Source organism: Balearica regulorum, chromosome 1 (genome assembly GCF_011004875.1).
Source record: "Balearica regulorum gibbericeps isolate bBalReg1 chromosome 1, bBalReg1.pri, whole genome shotgun sequence".
In the NCBI taxonomy this organism is placed as follows: Eukaryota; Metazoa; Chordata; class Aves; order Gruiformes; family Gruidae; genus Balearica; species Balearica regulorum.
This window is the reverse complement of record NC_046184.1, coordinates 131,681,976-131,704,350: the sequence shown is the minus strand read 5'-3', so window position 1 is coordinate 131,704,350 and position 22,375 is coordinate 131,681,976. Positions and strand designations below refer to the sequence as shown.

At 36.8% G+C, this 22,375-nt stretch overlaps 1 protein-coding gene across 8 annotated transcripts in view; it reads left to right on the top strand.

The window, feature by feature from the left end:
• CNKSR2 (connector enhancer of kinase suppressor of Ras 2) overlaps positions 1-22,375 on the top strand; it is a 232,707-nt gene that overhangs the window by 129,012 nt on the left and 81,320 nt on the right. For 5 of the 8 annotated variants that reach the window (XM_075775019.1, XM_075775009.1, XM_075774996.1 and 2 more), the window contains 4 exons: positions 5,258-5,391; positions 9,176-9,387; positions 13,219-13,308; positions 14,926-15,140. In XM_075775019.1, coding sequence (XP_075631134.1) covers positions 5,258-5,391; positions 9,176-9,387; positions 13,219-13,308; positions 14,926-15,140 — 651 coding nt within the window. The remainder of the gene's footprint in view (positions 1-5,257; positions 5,392-9,175; positions 9,388-13,218; positions 13,309-14,925; positions 15,141-22,375) is intronic. The other 3 variants (XM_075775023.1, XM_075775012.1, XM_075775003.1) reach the window with 1 other exon arrangement.

The window sequence follows — 22,375 nt, the reverse complement described above, 5'->3', positions numbered from 1 at the left end:
GACTCTTCATCTAGTTTCTTTATAATACAGAAAAGGAGTGGTAGAGCAACGTGTTGCCATGCTTCGGCTAATTTGGACTCACCCTGCCGGTATCAGTGGAAAGGCTCTTCTTACTGATGTCAGTGAGGTTAGGGGCAGGTCCAGCTGCCAGCCACGTCTTGGGTGTTGACTTGGGAATAAACCTTCTGACCCCTTTTAAACACTCTGTCACACTCTTCACTAAGCTCGTTTAAATGTCACCTTTTGTATATTTAAAATAGTTCACTGTACTGTTTTGTATGTGATTAAATTGTACCGTTATAAAATCACCAACAGCTCAGTATCTGTAGTTTTTTTAATAGACTTTATTTTGGATCAGATGTGCATCGTCTCTCCACTATGATATGCATTATATTTCTACTATGATGTATTCAGATTTTCAGCTTCCTAAGATGCAACAGCAACAATAACAATAGAGTCTTTGGTTTGAGAGAAAATGCTACTTCTATTATTTTTATTTAGTATTTTTCCTTACTTGATTATATTACCTCCTTCATTCATCTAGAGACAATGCTATATTCTGTTTTCTTCATTTATGATTAGAATTAATGACTTTACACTTTTTAATGATTAAATTTGAATACAATACTAACTTGTTTGCTCTGCAGTTGCCTAGTTGTCTTTGGGACACTGGGAACTGGGCATTCTTTGCAGCAGTGTTAAAATGGATTCTGACTGAGTTTTCCTGCAGAGTATGTATTAGTTATAGTATTTCCTTACTTTATGTCATTGTTAGTCTTATAAAAAGTTTATTTTATTGGAACCATTCTGTTCAATAAATTGTCATAACCTTGATCCAATATGAAAAATATATTAGCAGTAAAATCTGTTTACTGATGCAAATACTGTATAAATATATTACCACATAAAATTTTGTGTTGTTTTTTCTTATATTTTTAAAAACTGTATGTCTTTTTCTGGAGCAATGTTTCTCAAACTATATATTGCAGCTTACAAGGGAATTAATGAAAGGTTCAAAGAGTTTTTAAAAACATTAAAAAGAATTTTAGATAGTCTATATTAAATATTAATTACATTCATTGTTTAGAGAGAAAAAGCAAAAATAATATGCTGACTTAGTGGGAGCACCCTCTCAGTTCCTTCAGGACTGGGGACCGAAAAAGCAGCAATAGGTCCTGGTAGCAAGAGGGAGATAGGGGATGGCAGGGCAGAGCTAACCGGGGACCCCCTCTTCTGGAGGAGAGGGGAGTTCAGTGTCTATGTGCTGTCAGTCAGCACTTACAGGGACTTCTTATTTCCCTGTGTTAGAGAAACTGAGCTGCTGTAAGTAAAGACTGATGGTTATCTCTTCCCTGGCCAATTGACAAGAAAGACTAATGATCCTGAAGGAGGATGGTGCATCCAAAATATTTGAGAAATAGTACTCCAAAATGTATTGAAATACGGATTTTGTGTCTGTTGTTACGGGTTAATGATGCAGGGGTTTTTGTGGGACATTTTTGAGGCTTTTCCAGTTGTAATATGTAACTTCTAAACTTTCCCTGTCAGGCTATTCCCATGGGTCAAGTATTTAATTCTTTGGACCTGAAAACTTTTTAGTTTTATTGCTGTTTCAGCAATCCCACTTGCCCTGGCCAGCCTACCAAAAGGGACTGCAGCAGGGAAAAGCTCTAATCCTTGGAAGAGAATTAACTCAGTGATAACACTGATCTCCAAGGCATCCTATTCAGAAATACTTGGAGTTCCATGTGTTTTTCTGTTCAGTGTGCCTGCCTGAACAGCGTGCCTGTTCAGTGTGTCCACTGAATGGCTGCCATTGAACTGGAGACCTGCATGAGCTGCTTTACTTGCAGGTACACTGATTGACTTGACCTGAGCAGTTGAGGTCTCTCTAAATTGCAATGCAAAATGCCATGTAGATGCACCATACCAGCAGGCCGTGTTCTGAAGGCTCTCTTTTCAACCAGGAGGGCCTGAAGACTTTTGATTCTTTATAATATGAAAGCTGAACTACAGCACAAGGTGGTAGTTGCAGCAATGCTCTCAGTGTGTTGAGCTACTAGCAAGAGAGATCATTTGAATGCTTTTACCATGTAGCAGTTCTTACTGAGCTACTGATTTACTGGTGAAGTGGTGATGAATATATATATATATTTTTAAAGTGGTGACCTGTTTTTAAATTTGGATTTCTCCTTTTTTTCTAGTTGCACAGCTTTTCTATTTTTGTGGAAATAAGCTGGAGAGTTGACTGGCAATATGACCCAAATATAGAAAAGATATGAGACATCCTAGTATGTTTTGAGACAATCCTACAGGATTGTGCTTCCACTTGTACAAGATTGTATTACAGTTTCTATCCCCTAGGGAGCTCTGGGTGCCCTGGGAAGGTGTACCCACCTTGCCATCCTGTAAGATACCATAATCATTCAGACTCTCACCATTTACACTGTGATTTCACCTCTGAAAGTGTCTGACATGGGAACAGTTTGAGGGAAACCTTTTACCTTCGGGTAGCTGGATAACTTGTGTTTTTCTGTGCTGCACTGAATGCCATTTCTTTCTGTTACATTCACTGTTTTAACCACCTTGCTGAGCCAAAAGATGAACCAAAATATGCTTTTGTCAAAGATGTACAACGATGACTTCCAGCATCTTCCAGCAAACTGTTCTGGAGGATGAACCAACCTGTATATGTGGGCTATGTATTAGCAGGGACTGGTGAAGTGTGAAGTTACCCAATAGAATCCTCAGACTTCAGCAAAATCATTTTTTTATAAATTAAGACCATATAATTAGTATTTAAACAGTTAAGCCCAGGTATTCCAGGCTGTAACACAAGGGAAATTCTTTACCTGTGTCCTCTAGCCCTCCAGCAGCCGGTCAGGACCATCAGAGGCTCATCAACCCATTGTAAGTCCAGATCATTGTTATGCTCGAGCATGATTTTCCTTATGTGACGTAAACCATAAACTCCTATTGATTGCACCAGTCTAGTCTTTAGGGCCCCCTTTCCTCTTACCTGCCTATTTATGCAGGCTGTCTTCTTCCTCAAAGTGGAGAAGAGCAAATCCATCTACCCAGCTTGTCATTCTCTCAGTGCTCCTGCCAGTATGAGCCATGAACAACAACAGCCTGGGCTAAACAAGTGCAAGCAGGGTTGAGGTCACAAAATTATTTTGGTTTCCAATGCAAATTAATTCTACAAGCTACTCAGCACGCTGCAAAGTATACTTGTCATAGAAGTGCAAGGTATCAGAAGGGAAATCACCAGTTTTGTAGTAAGTGGTTCAAAAACATCGATGGCTACAGTGTCACAGATGAAAGTTTAAAGGATAAGATTATTTTTTATCTGAAAGAGGTGTTGCGGGGGGGTGTTTAGTTGTTTTGTTTTTTACCCAGTTTTGCCACCAACTTTATTCTTATTTTTGCAGACTTCTGTCTTCTTGTTTGTAGTGGTTGTAAAGTCTTTTACCTGTCTGGTTTTGTGTGTGTGTCTTTCTCCCTCTCTTCCTGTAAATACTGGCAGTCTTTCACTGGCCTGGCTACAGAATACTCATGGTAATTCTAATGAGCAAGGAAAGAATTTAGCAGAATCACTGTGTACAGGAGGTGGTTTTCTGACATTCAAAAAGAGAAAACTTGAGTCAGTTTATAGCTCTTACTCTAAAGGTGGACTTGCAAAGTTTTAGCAAGAAAATTTCAAGCATATGTTCTATTATATTTGAGATAAATAACATCAAACATGGCTCTGTTCCTAAAACAAGGCAGTAACCGGCTAAAGGACGAGGTTTCCTAGGGGGCTTGCATTATTCTTAAAGTAACGCAGTGGTGGGGGCTTTGCTTGATAAGCATAAAGTCGAATGGCTCATCGCTAGCTTATGAAAGGCCAACATTTTGAAAAAATTCCTGCTGTTGGACTCTTGGGCTTTTCTGCAGTATAGGCGTGATGCTACAGTGTCGAGATTAATATCTAGAAAATGAGAACTGATTATTTTGCACAGGAGTGCCCTGTTGGTCTGTCATAAAGTATTCTTAATAGTGCTGGCAGAAGGATCGTTCAGTCAGTGTTTACAGCATCTCTGCCATCAATACGATGTGAAATGTTTGTGTCCTCCAGTAGTTATTTAGGCCAGAAATTATAGATATGATGAACTCTCTTTAATCCAAACTCTTCTTTCTTCAAGGAGTTCACTTGCAAAAAGATGGAGTGGAAAGAACTCTTTCAAAGCAAAACTCAGCATTTGTTTAATATTAGATTAATTTTAGGATATGTGCCGATACTGTTATATTTGCCGTTTTGCCATTTTTCTTTTTCTTCTGCTGGAGTTTAGCTGTCACACAAGCCAAGCAACATAAGGCTTTTGTTATTTGGCAGACATGTTATTAAGTAGACTAAAGCAATCAAATTTTTTTTCTCATTTCATTTTTCTGCATCTGTATAGAGACTGTTAGAAAATCTTGCTATAATTTCCAGCCCTACAGTGATTTAATAACGTCTTCAAATGGTTGGTCATTATTTAGCTAGCGAAGATAATTAAGTTGAGGAGGAAAAAGGGGTGCCTAATTCATGAGAGAGGGAGATGTGATTAAGAGGAAGGATCCTATTTGGACTGAAATGATAGCTAGAATGCATGAATATTCTGCAAGGCGTGTACAATTTATTTACCTGTAAATGTTACTTTGTGAGGAGTGTGCCCAGGGGAGTGAAGAATAATAATAATCTCTAGTTTATTCTGTCTCATAACATGTGTGCTCTGAGGACACAGTACCTAATTTTACAGCATCTGTAGACATAAACTGAAGCTTTTACAGTTAATTCTTAAGCTGTAGAGCAGATGGGTGGAGATGACATTCAATTTAATGCCTACTTATGCACCTTTTACTGTAAACACTAGACTTTTTCTTTACAATGTTAGTTTAATTAAAGAATTCACTGGATTCTGTATGTTATTTACTCATTAAGATTTCACCAGTGGCTCTTCTGATTACTATTTTTATGGGCATTGGCAATAATGTTGCTGTGCAAAAGGGAAAAAGATGTAATCAGAGGAGTCAGTTTTATAAGCACAATACATGTCCATTCGTAGATCTGTCTCCTTAGTATGAGTGTTTTTTCAGTCAGTTTAAAAGCACACAAAACATTAGAACTGATAACTATTTCTTTACTTTCTGAATGATAGAATGTTTATTGCTTTTTCAGACAAAAATGTATAATACAGAAGTATAATCTTGATTATATCTCTCTCTTTTGAACCAGCCTCTTATTCCTAGAAGTCCTACAAGCAGTGTTGCTACGCCATCCAGCACTATCAGCACACCTACAAAAAGAGACAGCTCTGCACTTCAGGATCTCTACATACCCCCTCCTCCAACAGAACCTTACGTTCCAAGGTAAAAAAAAAATTTCAGGTACCATTCAATGTAAAAAGATATTTGGTAAAGTAACCAACCGTTCTGTTCCTACCTGTTTATCAGCCTGCCCTGCGGGATTAGGCTGATAATACTTCATTTTGCAGGTGAACTGGTTATTAAGGGTAGATATGCTGCATCAGACCCACAATGATCTGAATCAGTGTCTTGTCCGCAAAACGGACAGTAGCCTTTAGAAAAGGAAGCTCAGTACCTTAGTTTCTCAAATATGGGATAATCTATTGTCTGTGACAGTCTCATCCTATTTCAGAAGAGCAAAAATTATCTGAAACCCTGAATCTGTAACTAGGAAAAGGGTTTGTATCTGTCTCCTTGCCTAATGACCATGGTGCAACAAGGGAAGCTGAGCTAAAAGTAAGAAAATTCAACAAGAGTGCTGTTTTGTTTTCTTTTTTAGATATATTTGGTTTGACAGTGTTAGAGCAAATTTCAGGATTGCGTTTTAGTGTGGCTGCTCTGCTAGATTCTGCAGTGACCATGCTGCTCCCTGTAAATACATCTGCTACTCTGACCTGCCACCTGGAACAGGCATTTTCATCTCTCCCAGGTCTCTGGGCTTGCTGAGCCAGAAAAGCAGCAGATCCTCCTTGCAGATTCATCACCCTACCCTCACACAACCTCAAATGATTCACTATAATTCCATAATGTACACAGATGTTGTTTTCCTAAAATTCTGAGAGAACTACGGCCTATAAATAATACAGAAGTAGCTACCCGGAGATCTAGGAATGTACTTAAGAGGAATCAGTATTTTTAAAGCTTCCATATACTTAGACACAGGCTATCATATGTCCAGTCAATGTATTTTTAAATTACTTCTTACTTTTATTTTAGTTAACTTTCTTGGAAAGGCTGTAAGTGCAGCATGTCCTTTCTTGTACCTGAGTTTCTTGTAGCTGAGTTTTTCTTAGACTTTCTTATCAGTAACTCTTCAAGCCAATTAATAAGATGTATGACCTGATACTGACAAGACTTTCCTGGGGGTTATCCAAGAGTGAGGTATATGGCAAATTAAATTGCCTAGTGGGGAGAAGAAGTTGTGATTCTATGATAAATTCTTACTCTTCGGAGATATGAAAAACCTTCCAGGGCAAAAGAATGACTTTCCACTTCATGATTTAGATGATGTTGCAAGCCTTTGTGAAGCCGAAAGTCGAGTCCCATATTCCTTCCTCATCCTGCCTCGTTTGTTACCTGGCTTGGGTTTTATTTCTTGAAAAAAAGATATTGCCATTTTATTTCAAATGTGACACATATAGCACAGCTGAACTTGCTAACACAATTACTCTAACATCTGTCTTAAAGAGACGAAGAGACAAACAGAATACAGAGTCTAGTTCATTAATTTTTTTTCTTCTAATTAAATAAAAACATTGTCAGTCATGACACTTGAATTGTTTGTAGGGATTGAACGTGTCTTTTATCTTGCTGATAAACAGTATTTTGTTATGTCTGTGTAAATATTTTAAGGATATGGCTTTCAGAAAATCCATAGAAAAAATTAAGTTTTTAATTCTTACCCATTAATGTAAAAAAAGCTGCTAAAGGAAACCCTAACCAAAACATGTCTTAGATTTCTGTTTGAATGTAGTAGTTATATGATAAAGATCTATTGCTCTTGAAACTGAAACTGTACTGTCTTAAAAGAAGTAGTGCCTTTGTACTGCTACTGATCATGTTTACCACCATTAAAATACCTTTATTTTATAAGAAATACATCCTCTTCTTTGAAGTATTTTTAGTGAATATTTGCTGCTCAGCAGTTTTTGAGTTCTACTGTAGAAATCAAGATCTTCAAAATGCATTTTGATTATTTATTAATAACATTTTTTAAATCATGATGATAATGCAGTCATTTGGACCAATTCTGATTAAATCTTATAATACATATTTGTACAAGCTGTAATCTTACAGAGAGATTAAGCTATGTACATTTGGATTTTTTTTATCAGCTTAATCCTAATGGACTATACTTCATTTTACAAACCTGTCGCATAGCATACAGTGTTTCTGAATAATCTGCTTTGGCATTTCATCAGGTTTTTTTGTCCATGATTAACTATATTTAAGCACATCTTTATTTCGGGTATTATCAGACTGTTCAGCATCTGTTTCTCAGTTTGTTGCCACAGCTCCAAGGAAAAAACCCCAAACAAACAAGCAAACAAACCCTCCTTTTGTTACTGGAATAGAGTAAAAGACTTGATATTTTGATGTAAATTGTAAAACCCTGAAGTTATGCTGCCTTGGTGACCATAGGCCTAGATCGCACGGCTGCTGACATAACTGCACATGGATGAGAAAGAGGGACCAATGCTCACTTACTGCTGGTTACTTAGAAGTGCTGGTCGTAAGTTAGTGCCTGCTCAAATTTGTTAAATACCTTTGGGAGGTGAGTGCTGAAGCCCTCATCCCCAGAGGGCTGTGGCAAAGGGTGTTTGCCTGGTGGTCTGCACTTCTCTCCGTGCTCGCAGTACAGATCCCTCCAGCTCAGGCTGCCCTCCTTGTCCTGGAGGCTTCCTTGTGCCAGCCCCTGATGGTAGCTGCAGCACCAGGAGGCATCTGGCTGGTTTGTATCAGCCTCCATCATGTCACCTGCCAGGGTCCCCCAGCACTGTCACCTCAGAAAGTCCTTCTATGTCTGGAGATAAGCTCACAGCCCCAGTGAGGCTGCACCAGCCCCCCCTCTCTAAGCCAACACCATCCCTGCTCTGGGAAAGCAGCCTGGCAAAGTGAGCACAGGGGTCAGTGGGAGTTTGTGATGCTGCGCTGTCGCAGTCAAGGCAGGATGGCCCTTTCCCATCCTCTGTGGCTGCCTGGATCCCACGAGGAGGCTTTGCTTTGTCCTCAGATGGAGTCTCAGGGTGCCAAGGGGTCAGCACGCCATCCAGCTTGGAACTCAGATGGCAGTCCAGAGGGGCATAAGGGCTCCAACAAGAGCGTGAGGCCCCAGCTTCTCTCTTGGCTGTCTCCCACGTATTTTGCTGCCCAGAAATTACTGTCTGATTAGGTCTTTTGCAGGCATCTCCAGGCACGGTCCCACCAGCAAGTCTACTGAGCCCTGCTTCATCTAGTGGGTCCAGGGAAGGAAAAAGCAGTCATCCTGGGGATCTGTACACAAACTGCAAAGCGTGTGCCTTGCAATGCATTGCTGTCCTGGGACAGCAGCTTGTAATCAGGTGCTACATACCCTATTTGGTACTGCATGGATGTACCTATATAACTTCTAGGCCTGAATTCATTGTGCAAGAGTATGTCAAATACCTGTACATCATCGGTCCCTGGTTCTTTTTGCTCTGGGGTTAGTTTGTAAGGAACTAGACTGAATTCATCCATGCTTACCATATAGCCATGTCTTAAAACTATCATCTGATGTATTTAAAAATGCAAGTATAAAAAAGTAAGGTTGACATTATTTCTCTGCCCTAAATCACAAAATTACAGGTATATTAAAAAAAAAAAAAAGATTAGCTACACATCAGCTTTATTTCTATGATTCTTTTCAAAAGAAACCAGTAAGATGGATATAGTCTGTAAAAGAATTGAATAAGTAGAGATGTATGAGATAACTCACACATACGTGCATATATATGCATATGATATCTGATCCTGATGTTAGTCAATGGAACCTGTTTCCTCCTTGTATCAAATATTTACATATTCCCATGTTTATTGAAATATTCACAGCAAAATGAAAATCAGTGTCTTATCCAAATATATTAAAAACCTCTCTTGTTTACTAAAGGGATGAAAAGGGAAATCTCCCGTGTGATGATGTTGGCAGACATATAGTGGGCAAGCCAGTTCATACAGGATCCGAATCTCCAAACTCATTTCTTGACCAGGAATATCGGAAACGCTTTAATGTGGTTGAAGAAGATGCAGTTTTATACTGCTATGAATATGAGAAAGGAAGAACAAGTGGTCCTGGAAGGAGAGAGAGCACACCAACATATGGTATGGCATTGATCTAATAAGGATAATCACCATTTGTTGATTTTAGGATTTTCATGCATCTGCTTTTGGTTTTAAGCATCAAAAAATTTTTGGTGGTCATTGATTTTGCTAATAATTCTGTACTACTTTAATTTGAACGTAAAATCTTCTTCTGTGCAAGAAAAAAATAATTACTATGATAGGGAGGGCAAGTCCAGTTTTATAGTGATGATTCTTCTGAATTCTATCATTTTGTTATCAGCTTAACTTTTCAGATTTTACTTCAGTATCATTTTATCTAAAAACACCTGGCAGAACTCTGTATATTTTTGCTAAAAAACCAGGATGGAATTACTCTCCTAGTATGAGGGCAAGACTTACGAGGGTTTAGGAATTCAGCATTAGAAAAATTTACCCATGTACAATAGGTTTAAAGTTCAAAACCACTTCAGATTTACCAAGAGATGATATGCTGCTTTCATGCTGCACTACTCTCAAAAGCTCTTTAGTTTTTCTTTATTCTCAGAAATGAAGTATGACTGATGGTGGTATACTTTTTTCATAATACTGTATTACCTCCTATATGGGAAGTGATGACTTCCTAACAGACACATGTATTCATGCTACTACCATATCTTAGATTTTGACTTAGTTAGGGTGAGAACTCAGAAACAATTTCTGGTGAGAGTTTTGCTCCTCAAACCTTTATGCTCCAGGTTATTTTCCTTTTGAATCTGTTGGAACTCTTCCTTTAGTTAATATTGTAACTTGTTTCAGCTTTGAACTGGAAGAATTGGTTTTCTGTTGCCAAGTATGAAATTGTGCAGTCACACAGAGTTGTTAGGCTGTGAAAGAAAATGAAGAGGAAATCTCATGTTTAAAAAAGATATTTTGACTACCATGGTATTAGCTGAGCACCCACTTGAATACTTTTTCACTCTACTTGCTATGTAATTTCAATTTTTAAACTGAGCACAAGCTGTATGTTGGAGTTACAGTAATCCTCACATCATATGCCTTTGAGAAGAAGATAGACTTAATTTGTGAGGAAGCGTAGATTTTGTACATCATGCAGCCAAGCTTGAAAATCACCTGAGCACCTTGATATAAATTGAGCTTGACCTGTGTAAAGTATCCTCAGGACCTGGAGCAATGTGGTTGCACAACATTAAAGGATGCATTTTCATAAAACGCACCCTTTCTACACAACTACACAATCCTGGTGCAAAATCCTCAGTATCCTTTTGATTTCATAGTGTTTTCAGGTGTTTTCTAGCCATGCCCATAGTATACAAAATAACTGCTAAGTTTTCAAAGTGGGTATATCAGTTTTATTACTACAGTATTTAAACTATTGCAATTGGTGGATGCAGTCAAGTTCCATTAACAGAGATGGACTCTGTTCCAGATGTTAAATTTTAATACGAGTGGTCTGGAGTGAAGAAGAACACATTTCTTCTTCAAGGACTGCTGAATCCATTATTTTGTTACAGGAAAGCTTTTTTAGCCTTTCTTTCTATTAGCAGAAAGGGTTATAAATACATGGATCAAAGACTGCATTGAGAATCAGTCATTCTTTAACACATTTGTTATACAGCCTTTCACTTTTGATCTCACTCCTTTTTTAATGAATTCACACCATCGAATCCATTTTCATTTAAGTGTATTTTCTAAAAATATTACTGTTTCAGCATTAAATTCTAAAGTTTCCCACATGGCATTTGTTAGCACAAGATTTGTGGCTAGGCATGACCTTAGGATTGCACAGAAATCTGGAAAATGACAATAACACTCTTCTGGCTTACGGTGACCCATTAAAGAAGGTCAAACAGAATTCCAAGGCCTAGAGAAATTATTGTTTTCAACATGTACTCACCATTAATTATGTGGTGGTGTCAATTTTTTCTTTAAATATTTCTCAGTCCTCCTTTGTGAGAGGTTAATAGGGCCCTCCATAATTTCTTTCTTGGAATCTTTTGACATTTTTTGGCAATGTTAACAAAGAGATTTCTCTTTCATGCTCTTACTGGCTTCCAGCTGTTGTATAATTGTTGCTAATTGGCCTCGGAAAGCTTCTGTTCACATCCCGAGGAAGATATTTTCCTGAGTGTAGTCACCAGGGAAAAGAGATCTAGGGAATCTATGGGGGTTAACAAGAAGGAGATTAGCAGAGGTAGCAGGCAAATGAAACTTGAGTTTAAGGAAAGAAACAACTTTGGTCATTGGAGTTTAACTGCCAGATAAAAAAAAATGCACTTTGAACAGCTAGAGATTTTGTAGAAGATTTGTTATGGCTATAGCTTTTGATAACAATCAGACTTTAGGTGATTTTGTAGCTTTTGTATCTTTGTAAGTGTGGAAGTCCTTTCAATAAGATACTGTGAGTTCAGCCTGACGAAGAAGAGAAAGTTGTATTTCTGGCAAAAGTAACTGTTGAAAGTTACTTCTCATCAAGTAAACATGAGCCAAATACATCCCCACTCAGGAAATGACTGCTTAACTGTGTGATCGAAATCTCACTGGCTTCAATCAGACTTAAATATGTGTCCATAAATAGTAAAATGAATGATAAATAAAAAGTTAAATATGTATGTTCTATTCCCTGAGCAATGAAGTATTTGTGACCTGATCCTGTGGACTGTACAGAACATACACCTTTTTTTTTGTCAATTTTTTAAAAAGACAATACAACCTTTTGCCATTTTTCCGCCTGCTTCCTATTGGGTATTTCCCATGGACACCATAATTCAATAGGTAGAGAGACATGTTTGAATATTTGTTTTCATTATAAACACATCTTTCTTTTTCACTGTATCATGGATTTAACCTCAAAAATGTGGAATAAGACTGATCACCTTTATGCAGGGCTTTTCTGCTAAAATAATTAACAAGACTTCCGAAGTTTTCACTCTAAGCTCTGCTACTTTTAAAAACAAATTATTTTCTCGCTTTTCAGTTTTGTGACCAGTAGATAGTTTCAAAAAAGAGTGAGGGCAGACCTTGGAAACACATTTTGTTTTCTGTCTGCCAGATATTATGCCATATGCTATGCTACTCGATGTTTTGTTTCAATATACTATTTAACTTGCTAAAAACTTCAGACTACTTTAACTAACCCCACTAAGTTGCATAGCACACTTTGACTGAATTTCCAACTATATTTGTGGACTCCTTAAGCAGAAATCACAGTTCACGGCATTTTTTAAATCAATTCAGCAGCTTCCAAATCAAAATTTGAAAGATATAGTAGTCTTCAGCTTTTCTGTTTCTTGCGGTCTGAAATCAAACTGAATTTACCAGTAGTAATGTACCTTGCATTCTGTGGGTAAAACACTCCAAAAGAAATTACATGTAGAGGTTTTATGCTTCCTTTCTTACTTAGTCACTGATGGATCTTTTAAGCCCACCAGCAAAGATGCTATTTGTGAAGGTACTTTAGTGATGTAGACACGATTCTGTTACCAACAATTCACATATACACTTTAAAACAGTTCTCTCCATGTGTGTGCCAGGGGCTTCCAGAATAATAAATAGATATTGTTCAGTGAAAACCAAAGTAATTTGAATGCATTTGTCACTCTGAAACGTTAGTGTGCTGATGATTTTGTAGGGCCAGAGCCCTTTTACTTTTCTAAACTTTAAAAAAAATCCATTAAATACTTAGCTGCTTCTTGTCTGTTAAAGAAAACAGAACTCCTATCTTAACCTCTTGTTCAGAGGTGATGCTGGATCCTCTTTCATAAGCAACCCTGTAGAATAGCAGTTTAGCACATAATTTTTTCTTTCTTCAAAAGAACGTTAGTTTAATGCTGCCTTATGGTGCATGATCTCAATTTTTTCCTCTGTTTCCAGGGAAACTAAGGCCTATTTCTATGCCAGTAGAATATAACTGGGTGGGGGATTATGAAGACCCCAATAAAATAAAAAGAGATAGTAGGAGAGGTAAGTGGTCTGAACATACATCTTGTACAAGGCATTATGGGTTTTATCATGCTTTAAGCTATATATTTCAACCTGATTTTGCTGCTTGCTTAGATATTTATTTTTGTGAACCTGTTTCAGGTTCTTTCATTATGTATACGTATTTTTTGGCAGAGCGTCTGTTAAGATTGAGGAACTTGCTCAACCAGGCGAAAGAATATTGTGACTGCAAAGCCCTGCAGTTTTGCTTAAATTTATATTGGCATTTCATTGATTCAGCTGTATTATCCAGTCCATTTTGAAACTGGCCTTAATTTTATAAGACTAGAGGGCAAATATATGGTTATTACTGATAAATATTGTTATGCTTAAATGAGAATTATATATCATATTTCTCTGCATTCATGAGTTCTTTTTGGATAGAAAACATTCTAGAGCAGCATGGGATTCATCTCAAAATCATCAAGGATAAGTTCTTCAAAATTCTGTTTTGTGACGCTCAGATATGTAACCACATACCAAATGATAACCTCTGAGATCGCTAATATCACCCAGTCACGAGATGTTACAGTAATTATAGATATATCCATAAAAATATTAACTAAATTTTCAGTATGGATCGAAAAAAGGAAACATTGTTAGGAATTATTAGGAACAGAATACAAGACAAATTAAGAAGTATTCTTATGCTGCTATGTAAGTTCTTGCTCACGCTGGATATGTGTGTGGTTCTGGTCTCTTCATCTCTTAAGAAAAATACAGTAGCATTGAAGAAGGCTTAGGAGACAACAAAAATGATCAGATATATGGAGTGGCTTCCAAACCAGGGTCAGTTCAGTAGGCTGGTCATCATCAGTTTGGGAGAATTTAGGCAGGACATAATAAAGATTTATAAAATCTTGTGTGGAATGAAGTAAGGAAATAGGCTTGTCACTGTTTTTTCCAAAACAAGACCCGAGAGACATCAAATGTCTCTGTTGAGTGCTGGTGAAAAAGAGATGGCTCCTTGTGCAGGTTGGGTTCAAGCTAAGGAACCTCTTGTCATAGGAGGCTGTGGATACTAAAAGTTCACATTAATACAAGGAAAGACCAGACAAGTTCGTGAAAGACAAATCTGATGAGGTTTCCTAAATTCACAAACATTGCTTCTGGTTCAGGATGTCCCTTAGCTACAAGCTGGTAGATGCTGGGAGAGTATTCAGGGAAAGTGTGGATGATACAGTGGATGATCTTAAATGAATGTTCAAAGCAAATTACTTTTAAATGGATGGCACCATAGTAATTTGTATTCATTAGGACCTTGTTTAAAAAAAAGATTACACATATGATCATAAGTGTATCCTGACTCATTTTTTGAAAACTCCAAGACACATTTTATTGATGTGGGGCTTCTTTTATATTCTATTCCTTTTATTGTCAAAGATACCAGAAAATGGCAAGAATCATGAATTTTCCCTATTAAAAGATTGCTTCCTTATTATATCCAGACCAAAGAAGCAAATAGGTTTTGTTAATAAAATAGTCTTGAAGAGTTAAAATTGATGTGGATCTTAGCAAGAATATTATATATTTTGGAAGCAGGATTAACGTGCATATAACGATTCACAATGATGTTTTTCATTACTTTTCTTTCAACAGAAAATTCATTGCTTCGTTATATGAGCAATGAGAAAATAGGTCAGGAAGACTACATGTTTCAAAGGAATAGCAAAAAAGATACAGGGAAAAAGTCCAAAAAGAAAGGAGACAAGAGTAGTAGTCCAAGTCATTACTCACTGTTGCCTAGTTTACAAATGGACTCATTGAGACAAGATGTCATGGGCACACCTGGACCAGAAACTGCTTTGTACCACGTAAGTAAAAATAACATTAACAAAATTATTTGCTCTGTGCTTGTGATGAGAGACTGTCCTGTTTTGACAGTGGTGTTGAAACCTTTTTTGGACTGTTGCTGTTGCACTGATTCCTATTCTTCGGACAATAGCTAGATCTCAAACAAATATTTTAGAATTCTTTATTTTCCTTTTAGAAACATGGGACGGACACCAGTGTTTTATCTCCTTTAACTAGAAGTTGTTGTGTTTGAAATGGAGTGTGGTATCTCTGCCTTGACATACTTGCTACTGATGGAAAGGGAAGAAACAGCAGTTTCCAGACTGGCTAGAAACCTTCTTCCAGCATCTATGTCACTGCAATATGCTAAGTCTTATCAGACAAACCCCTTTATTACAGGTACTTAAAGGTCTGATAATGGCAGGAAAATTTGTAGGTGATATTTGTTTTTGCTTTGAGGTAAGGGGAGCCCTAATGCATGTAACTGTTTAATAACTCAAGTAAATGTGAAGGAAGGGATTCTGCTGAATAGGACATAAAAGGAAAATTGCAGTAACATGCTAGTTTTTAAATGTGTCAAGGAAATGGAGTTAGACGATCACAACATATTTTAGATATGATACCACATTCATCCCATAAAAAGTATTTACCTTTTAGATCGCAGTAAAAGATGTCATTGTAGAGGAATATACACACAGTAACTGTACAGCAAAACAAGAAAAATAATTCAAATTATGTTCATATACTGGCAAAGACTGTGTAATTTAGATTGTCTGTGTCTAAGGGAGATGGCAGTGTGGGCTTGTCAGGAAGTCTTCTGTGAAAAACTGGCAAGTGGAGCTTCAGTCAACCTTTAAGAGACAAGTGACTTGGTTTCCTGTTGTAAAACATTACCACGGACTATCACATTATAATTGGTGTAGATTATTTGAAACTAATGGAGCCTTTACATCCTTTTACACCATCTGAGTGCTTGGTCCACCGGCTTCTAAAAGTCCTTAGTGTGCTGCAGTGTATAGGTGAATCTGATAAATTTCAGAGATTATGTCATTTAGTTTTAAAAGTAAGTGCTTGTAGTGCACTTGAACGAAATCAGGTCCCCAGATTCAAAAACTGCCTTTCTTTTTCATTTGTAGTAATTTAAGTATGGTAATAAACATTTTTTCTTACATTATTATTTCCAACTTTAGTTTTATGCTCTTTTTGTATGTTGAAAATCTCATAGTGGGGAGATTTCCGTTTGCAAAGGCAGACTGGCATATGGTGTTTCCCTAATACGTGAAGCCAAGGAGATTGCAAGTGTCCCCAAACTGTCCTCTTTGTAATGTCGGCAGTCTTTCCTAGAAGGAATCTAATCAGTGCAAGAGCTCTTGAAATCAAATATTTACACAACAAAATAGAAAAATTATTTGTATAACAGAGGACTTTCCACTCTGTAAAGAACAGTGTGGTAAATTTGCAACACTTTCCATGTATTGAGAGAATACTCATCTCTCAATAACATTTCTTTGTTAGTATATGCCAAATTCCTGACACTGTGCAGTGAGAAAAAACTTTTTTTTTAAAAGGTATCATCTTTATTTTTCCTTGGTTTCCTCTATTACCCATTATGTCTAGTTTCCAAATTGTGTACACAAATAAATTATGTACACAGGAACCAGAAGATTCTTCAGAATTCTGATGTGGAAGTTAATGAGCAACAGCAAACTTAGAATTGACAACCAGCATTTTTCATGTGCTTTGGATAGCCATCCACAAAACACCTGAACTGTTAACACCACAAATTCCGCCACTGTCTGCTAATCCTTTTTCTGCATCATTACCATTAAAGGATGTCTCTCTCTCTCTAATGCCATTAAATCTTCAGCATCTTTTTTGGAAGTTTAGTGGGAGCTTATTTATTTATAAAAATAAATAAAGGTTATTTGTTCTTCAGAATACAAGTCAGTATTGATCTGCTAACTGGCTTTGAAGCAAAACGCATGAAATAGACAGAGGAAGCTTGGGTCATTGATTTGTCCCCAGGGAAATGGGAAGGAGCCCTTCACAAAGCGCAGCTGATTATTGCTGGTCCTATCTCTGGAAACCACCTGGCTGCCACCGTGCAGTACACTACAGTTCCCTTTTTGTGGTGATGGCACCCAAGCATACTGGCTTATGAAACCCTAATCTAGTTTGCAGATGGGGCTATATGTCTTTGCCATGTAGCAGAGCCAGAGGTTTTGTAATAAATTGGACAGAACTTTTCTTAAGATCTTAAATAAACAGTGCAGTGAGCAGATGAAGAACAGGGGAATACAGATAAAACACAAGGAACTCGTATCTGACTACAGTACAATTTTATTAAACTATAGATAACAAATAGGACAAGAAAAACATACTTTATACTCAAATTGAAAATTGCATGTTAAAGATCACTAAAAAGTGGCTGTCCTGATGGAAAATATTTTTTTACAAGCATCAGCTACCTAGTTTTCACAAAGACTTTGGATGATCTGTAAATGGCAGCCTCTGGATAAGCCTGAGTTCAGTGCAGAGGAATGATGGTAACTCCAAAAACTGTACTGATAGTAGTGAAAGAGACTGGGGGCTTTGATTTGGGTTTTGTTTGGTTTTGTTTTGTTTTGTTTTTAAGAAGTTGATGTTTTCATCATACTAGAATATCAGATGAAGAGAGAATAACACTGACTCTGCGCTGCATACCACAAGCCAGTGGATTTTCCTGAAGTGCAGCTCCTACCAGGTGGCTGTACCTATGGTGACTCAATTGGTTGTATTAGGCCGCAGTACTAGAAAATACTGCACCAGACTTGTTCAGTAGTTCCAATCCCTGGTTGTTCTTGTTATTAGAAGTTTTCACCTGTTAGCCTGTGTTTACCTGGCTTCTATGTCCAACCTTAGTTAAAAATGTAGCTTTATCCTCTAGGTTTAGAGGTCTTTTGTTACCAGATTTTATCTCCCGGTATAGGAGTTCACATGTTATAATCAAATCACTTTGTAGCCTTCTTGTGCTTAAAAGAAATAGTGAGCATCCTGAATTTGTCATGAGAGCATGTGTTTTCATACCCTTTCATCATTCTCATAATTCTTTCAACTTCTTATATTTAATCCTAAAGTATCCTAAGTATCCTAAGCATCCTTCCTAAAGTGTGTATGTCAGAACAGGACATAAATTTCCAGGAGCTGGATAGAAAGGTAATATAACCTTTCTATTCCTGTTCGCTACCTCTCTACTTAAATATTTAAAGGACTGTTTACCCACTTTAATCATAGATTTGGCGTGGGAGTATACTTATTACTTGGTTTTGGTTTTATTTTTTCTGTAATGTCACTTTTCCAAATCACTGATTTGCAAAACTGGTATTTCCAATCTAATCATTTATATCTTGCATTCTTTCTTCTTAAATCTATAACATTGTGTATGGTTGGCCATGTTGAAACATACGACTTCTTGGGTATGCTTGCTGAATAACCTGTGTCTCTGAAGCAACCCTAAGTATGAAATGCCAGATAGTAAGGGCTCTAGGCCCTCGAATTGGGCCCCCATGATTCCCAGGTCCATAACATGGAGTATTGAAGCACCAGGAAACTGAGGTCTGCTGTTTTGGGAATTTCTTATTATTCTATGAAATAAAAAAAAATCCCACAAGTTTAATTCTTTTTTCTCTATTTTATTTTTCCTTTTTCCTGAATTCCTTGGAATAGGAACCATGCTGCTCACTCAACATTCAGATCTCATGTCATTCACTGGTCTTTGATTCTGTGTTACCTTTATTCAATGATGTTTTTATTCTTTTTTGAGTCCATTGATATAAATGCTTAGTAATTTTGGACTAAGAATACATCCCACTAGTTAGTGACGAATTCCCCTTACAATTCCAGGCCTCTTTCCTTTTGAATTTTGCAGCCATTGACGTGTGCAGGTTGACTACCTTCTTACCGTGACGGTTTTCTGCAGAAAAGCGTATTTTACAATTATGCTGACTTAAACTCCTTGCTTCTACTGCTTTTATACATGGCTTTATAGAAAAGAAAAATCTTTGATCAAAAAACTACACTGAAGAATTAAATTACCACAACAGAAAGGGTATGTTTTTGTCCTACAAACAAAGTGGATGCTGTTAAAAAATTACCATGGTAATTTAGAAGTGTGTGGTTGTTATTTGCTAAAAGCTATTTTGAAAAATGCCAGCAGATTCCAATTGTTGTGTTCTGAAGTGATCACAAGAATGTGGTAGTCTAGCATTTTTCTGACTGTCAGTATCCTAAATTTGCATAAAATCACTGGTTTTAACAATTTTGTTTATATCATTGACCTGCCATTACAATCTAAAACTGTGTGGTCAAGGGAGCATTTCAGTTGTGGCCTAAAAAAAGTGAACAGTTTACTTGTGTCCTCTGAACATAACTGATGTGATAGCTGATATGATAGCAAAAGAAAAACTAATTCATGTTATGTCTGTGAAGTAATCATCTCTTGTATCCATTTACGGTATTTTTTTAATCCTCACATACAAAGTCTCTTCCCCACTTTGCTTTGTTTTGTTTCTCATTCCAGAAACTGTTTCCAGTGTACCTTGATTTTTAGCCAAGTTGTTGATTTTGCATTCTATTTTTCTTCCTCAGTATTGCAAAAGAAGTACCAACAGAGAGCGTTAATGTTTTTATTAAGCCAAGGCAAACTGTTCGAGCTGTAGCTAATCTAGTGTGCAAGCAGGTGTTCAATGTGATCTATTACTGTAGATATAAAATGGTGCAGTTAAAATTGTCTTGGACCTTTGGGGCACAAGAGATGAAAGCTTTGACACATGATTATAGTTTTTTAAGTTCATTATGTTATTCTGTATAGGAATTTCCTTGGTACGTTGTGCTTTGTTTTCGTTGCAGGAAAATTATGTGTTTATTTAGGAGGGAGATAGTGTCGTGAGTCAAAAGAAGTTCTGCATCAGGTTAATAATAATCTGCTCCTATCAAGATCAATACAACTTTCCCTTAATCTAGAAACGGCATTGCTATGGGAAGAAAAGGTCACAGCCAGTATATATTAGGGAGTTATACAAGGAAAAGTAACCTTGCTTATAAACTGTTTCCAAACCTACACCAATAAACTTGTATTATTGACCTTGTTCCTTCTCCCTTCCTGCCTCCTATCCCTTTGCCTTTTCCAGTGTATGCTCACTTGTTCATACATATTTAGCAATACCTAATGACTTGCTTGTCATAGGAAAAGTGACAAAAAAGTAAAACAGCTGCTCGCTTTGCTGATAACCAGCCTATTTAAAATTGTTTCATTAATTACAGTAGTTTTCTTGGTCATTTTAATTGTATTTGAAAATAAAGTAAGTTTAGTAGCAAGATGTACCATTTAAAGTTCATACATCTGAAACAAATAGCTCAGGAACGGGTGCAGGAAAGAAAATAAAGGTTCGTTCCACAGGGCTTTTGCTGAATCTACACGTGTAGATGCACTATCTTTACTGTTCCAGTTTTACATTAAATAAGGGAGGAATAAAATAAAAACCATCAGTTGGGGGTTTTTGCTGCAAATTCAATGAAGCTAGTACACCTTTGGCAACCTTATTTTTTTCCTCTTTAGCAATGTGTAGCTAGCTATGTGGTTGGAGTGCAGCTCAGTGACTCTTAACTCACATAATTAATTTCAGTACTTGCTGCTATGAGCACCTAGAGAGAGGCAAGTACTCTCCTTTCTACTCTGCCGGTGAGGACGCTGAGGCAATGACGATGAGGGATTTGGCCAAAGTTACAATTTCAGTTGTCTCTCTCTGCTAGTCCTCGTGAGGCTGATCTTCCGGTTCAGCTCAGTGGGTTTGCTCAGAAGAGCTGCTGGGTCTGCGTCAGTATGGGCATGCAAAGTTCTATTAGTTGCAACAGTGATCTTGTTGAACGTGCTGTAAGTGAAGAAGATTTGCTTATGGACCTATTGCAAAAATCAGTTTCTAACTGATAAGATAAATTGGACAGGAGACAGTAACTTTTAAGAAAAATAACTTTTCCACTTAAATGATGCATATTTCCAGATATTTCTTGCCTCCCACCCTTCCAGAGAAAAATACAGGAAAATGCTTTTTAAAAGTTCAATTCAGAAGGTACATATTTAGGTGTTCTCATTGCAGAGAATTTTACAAAAGCTCATGATTTTAAAGTATAACTCTACTTAAGTGGTTGGTTTTCTCTTACTCCTCCTATTCCTCTTTGCAGAAAGGCTGAAAGGAAAGAAGGAAAAGGAGAAGGTACTTGAACGTAAAGTACCTACATTTTTAATGAAAATTCTTGAATCGAATACACATGTATTTATTAAACATTTTAATTGTAGTACTCAGTAACTAGCATTTAAGAAAGTGCAGAGCACAGGCATATTAGTTTCCTAATGAACTTGTGCACAAGCTACCCATGAATTTGTTACAAAAATCTTCTGAGTAGAAATGACATCTAATAAGCACTACATACTGGAAACGTATTTACCAAAAAAACCCTCAAAACCATCCCACAAAAACCCTAGAAGTTTATAATTGTAAGCATCACAGTTTTTAAAGAATTTCTGTTTGGTGAATTTTTATTATGGATATTTGTAATTAAACAATAAATAAGTTTGTAGAGAAAAAAATTGAAAATCAGTTGCACAGATTTTAAGTAGGTGTCTGAAATCTAGAATGTCATTGTACCGTTACAACAGATGGAGTTGGTACATTTTCTTCTTCGTTTGAAGTCCAGCTATGGCAGTATTTAAATATCAAGGCTTCCTTTTCCTTTTTCTCCTCCCTGTTTTCACAATTGTTTATAGTTAGGCTTGTACTTACTATAGAATAAAAGTCTAGCAGTTGATATCAAAGTCCAGTTTAACCTAAGAGCATAGTGAAAAATATTTTCCATAAGTATTTCCATAATTTTTGTTAACGTTTGAATTAGTATTGCTTCTTCACTATAGTCTTTCATCTCCATTTAAATATTTGTATTAAAACAATACTGAAGCTTGCAGAATGATTAGAGACTTAGGCATCAATTTTAAAGGAAATTTTAAACTACTCCTTGAAAATGTACTTGCAAGAAATACTTAATTTAAAAAATTATGCTTATGTTAAAGTTAAAAAGAATTGACATTTTTATATTCCCAGCTAAGAAACAGCACTCAATTTCAAATAACTGTCCAGAAATTAAAAGAATGTCATGAAGAGCTTTTGAAATATTTCATAATTGTGAAAAATTTCAGTCTATTACCACAATAAGAAAGGATTAA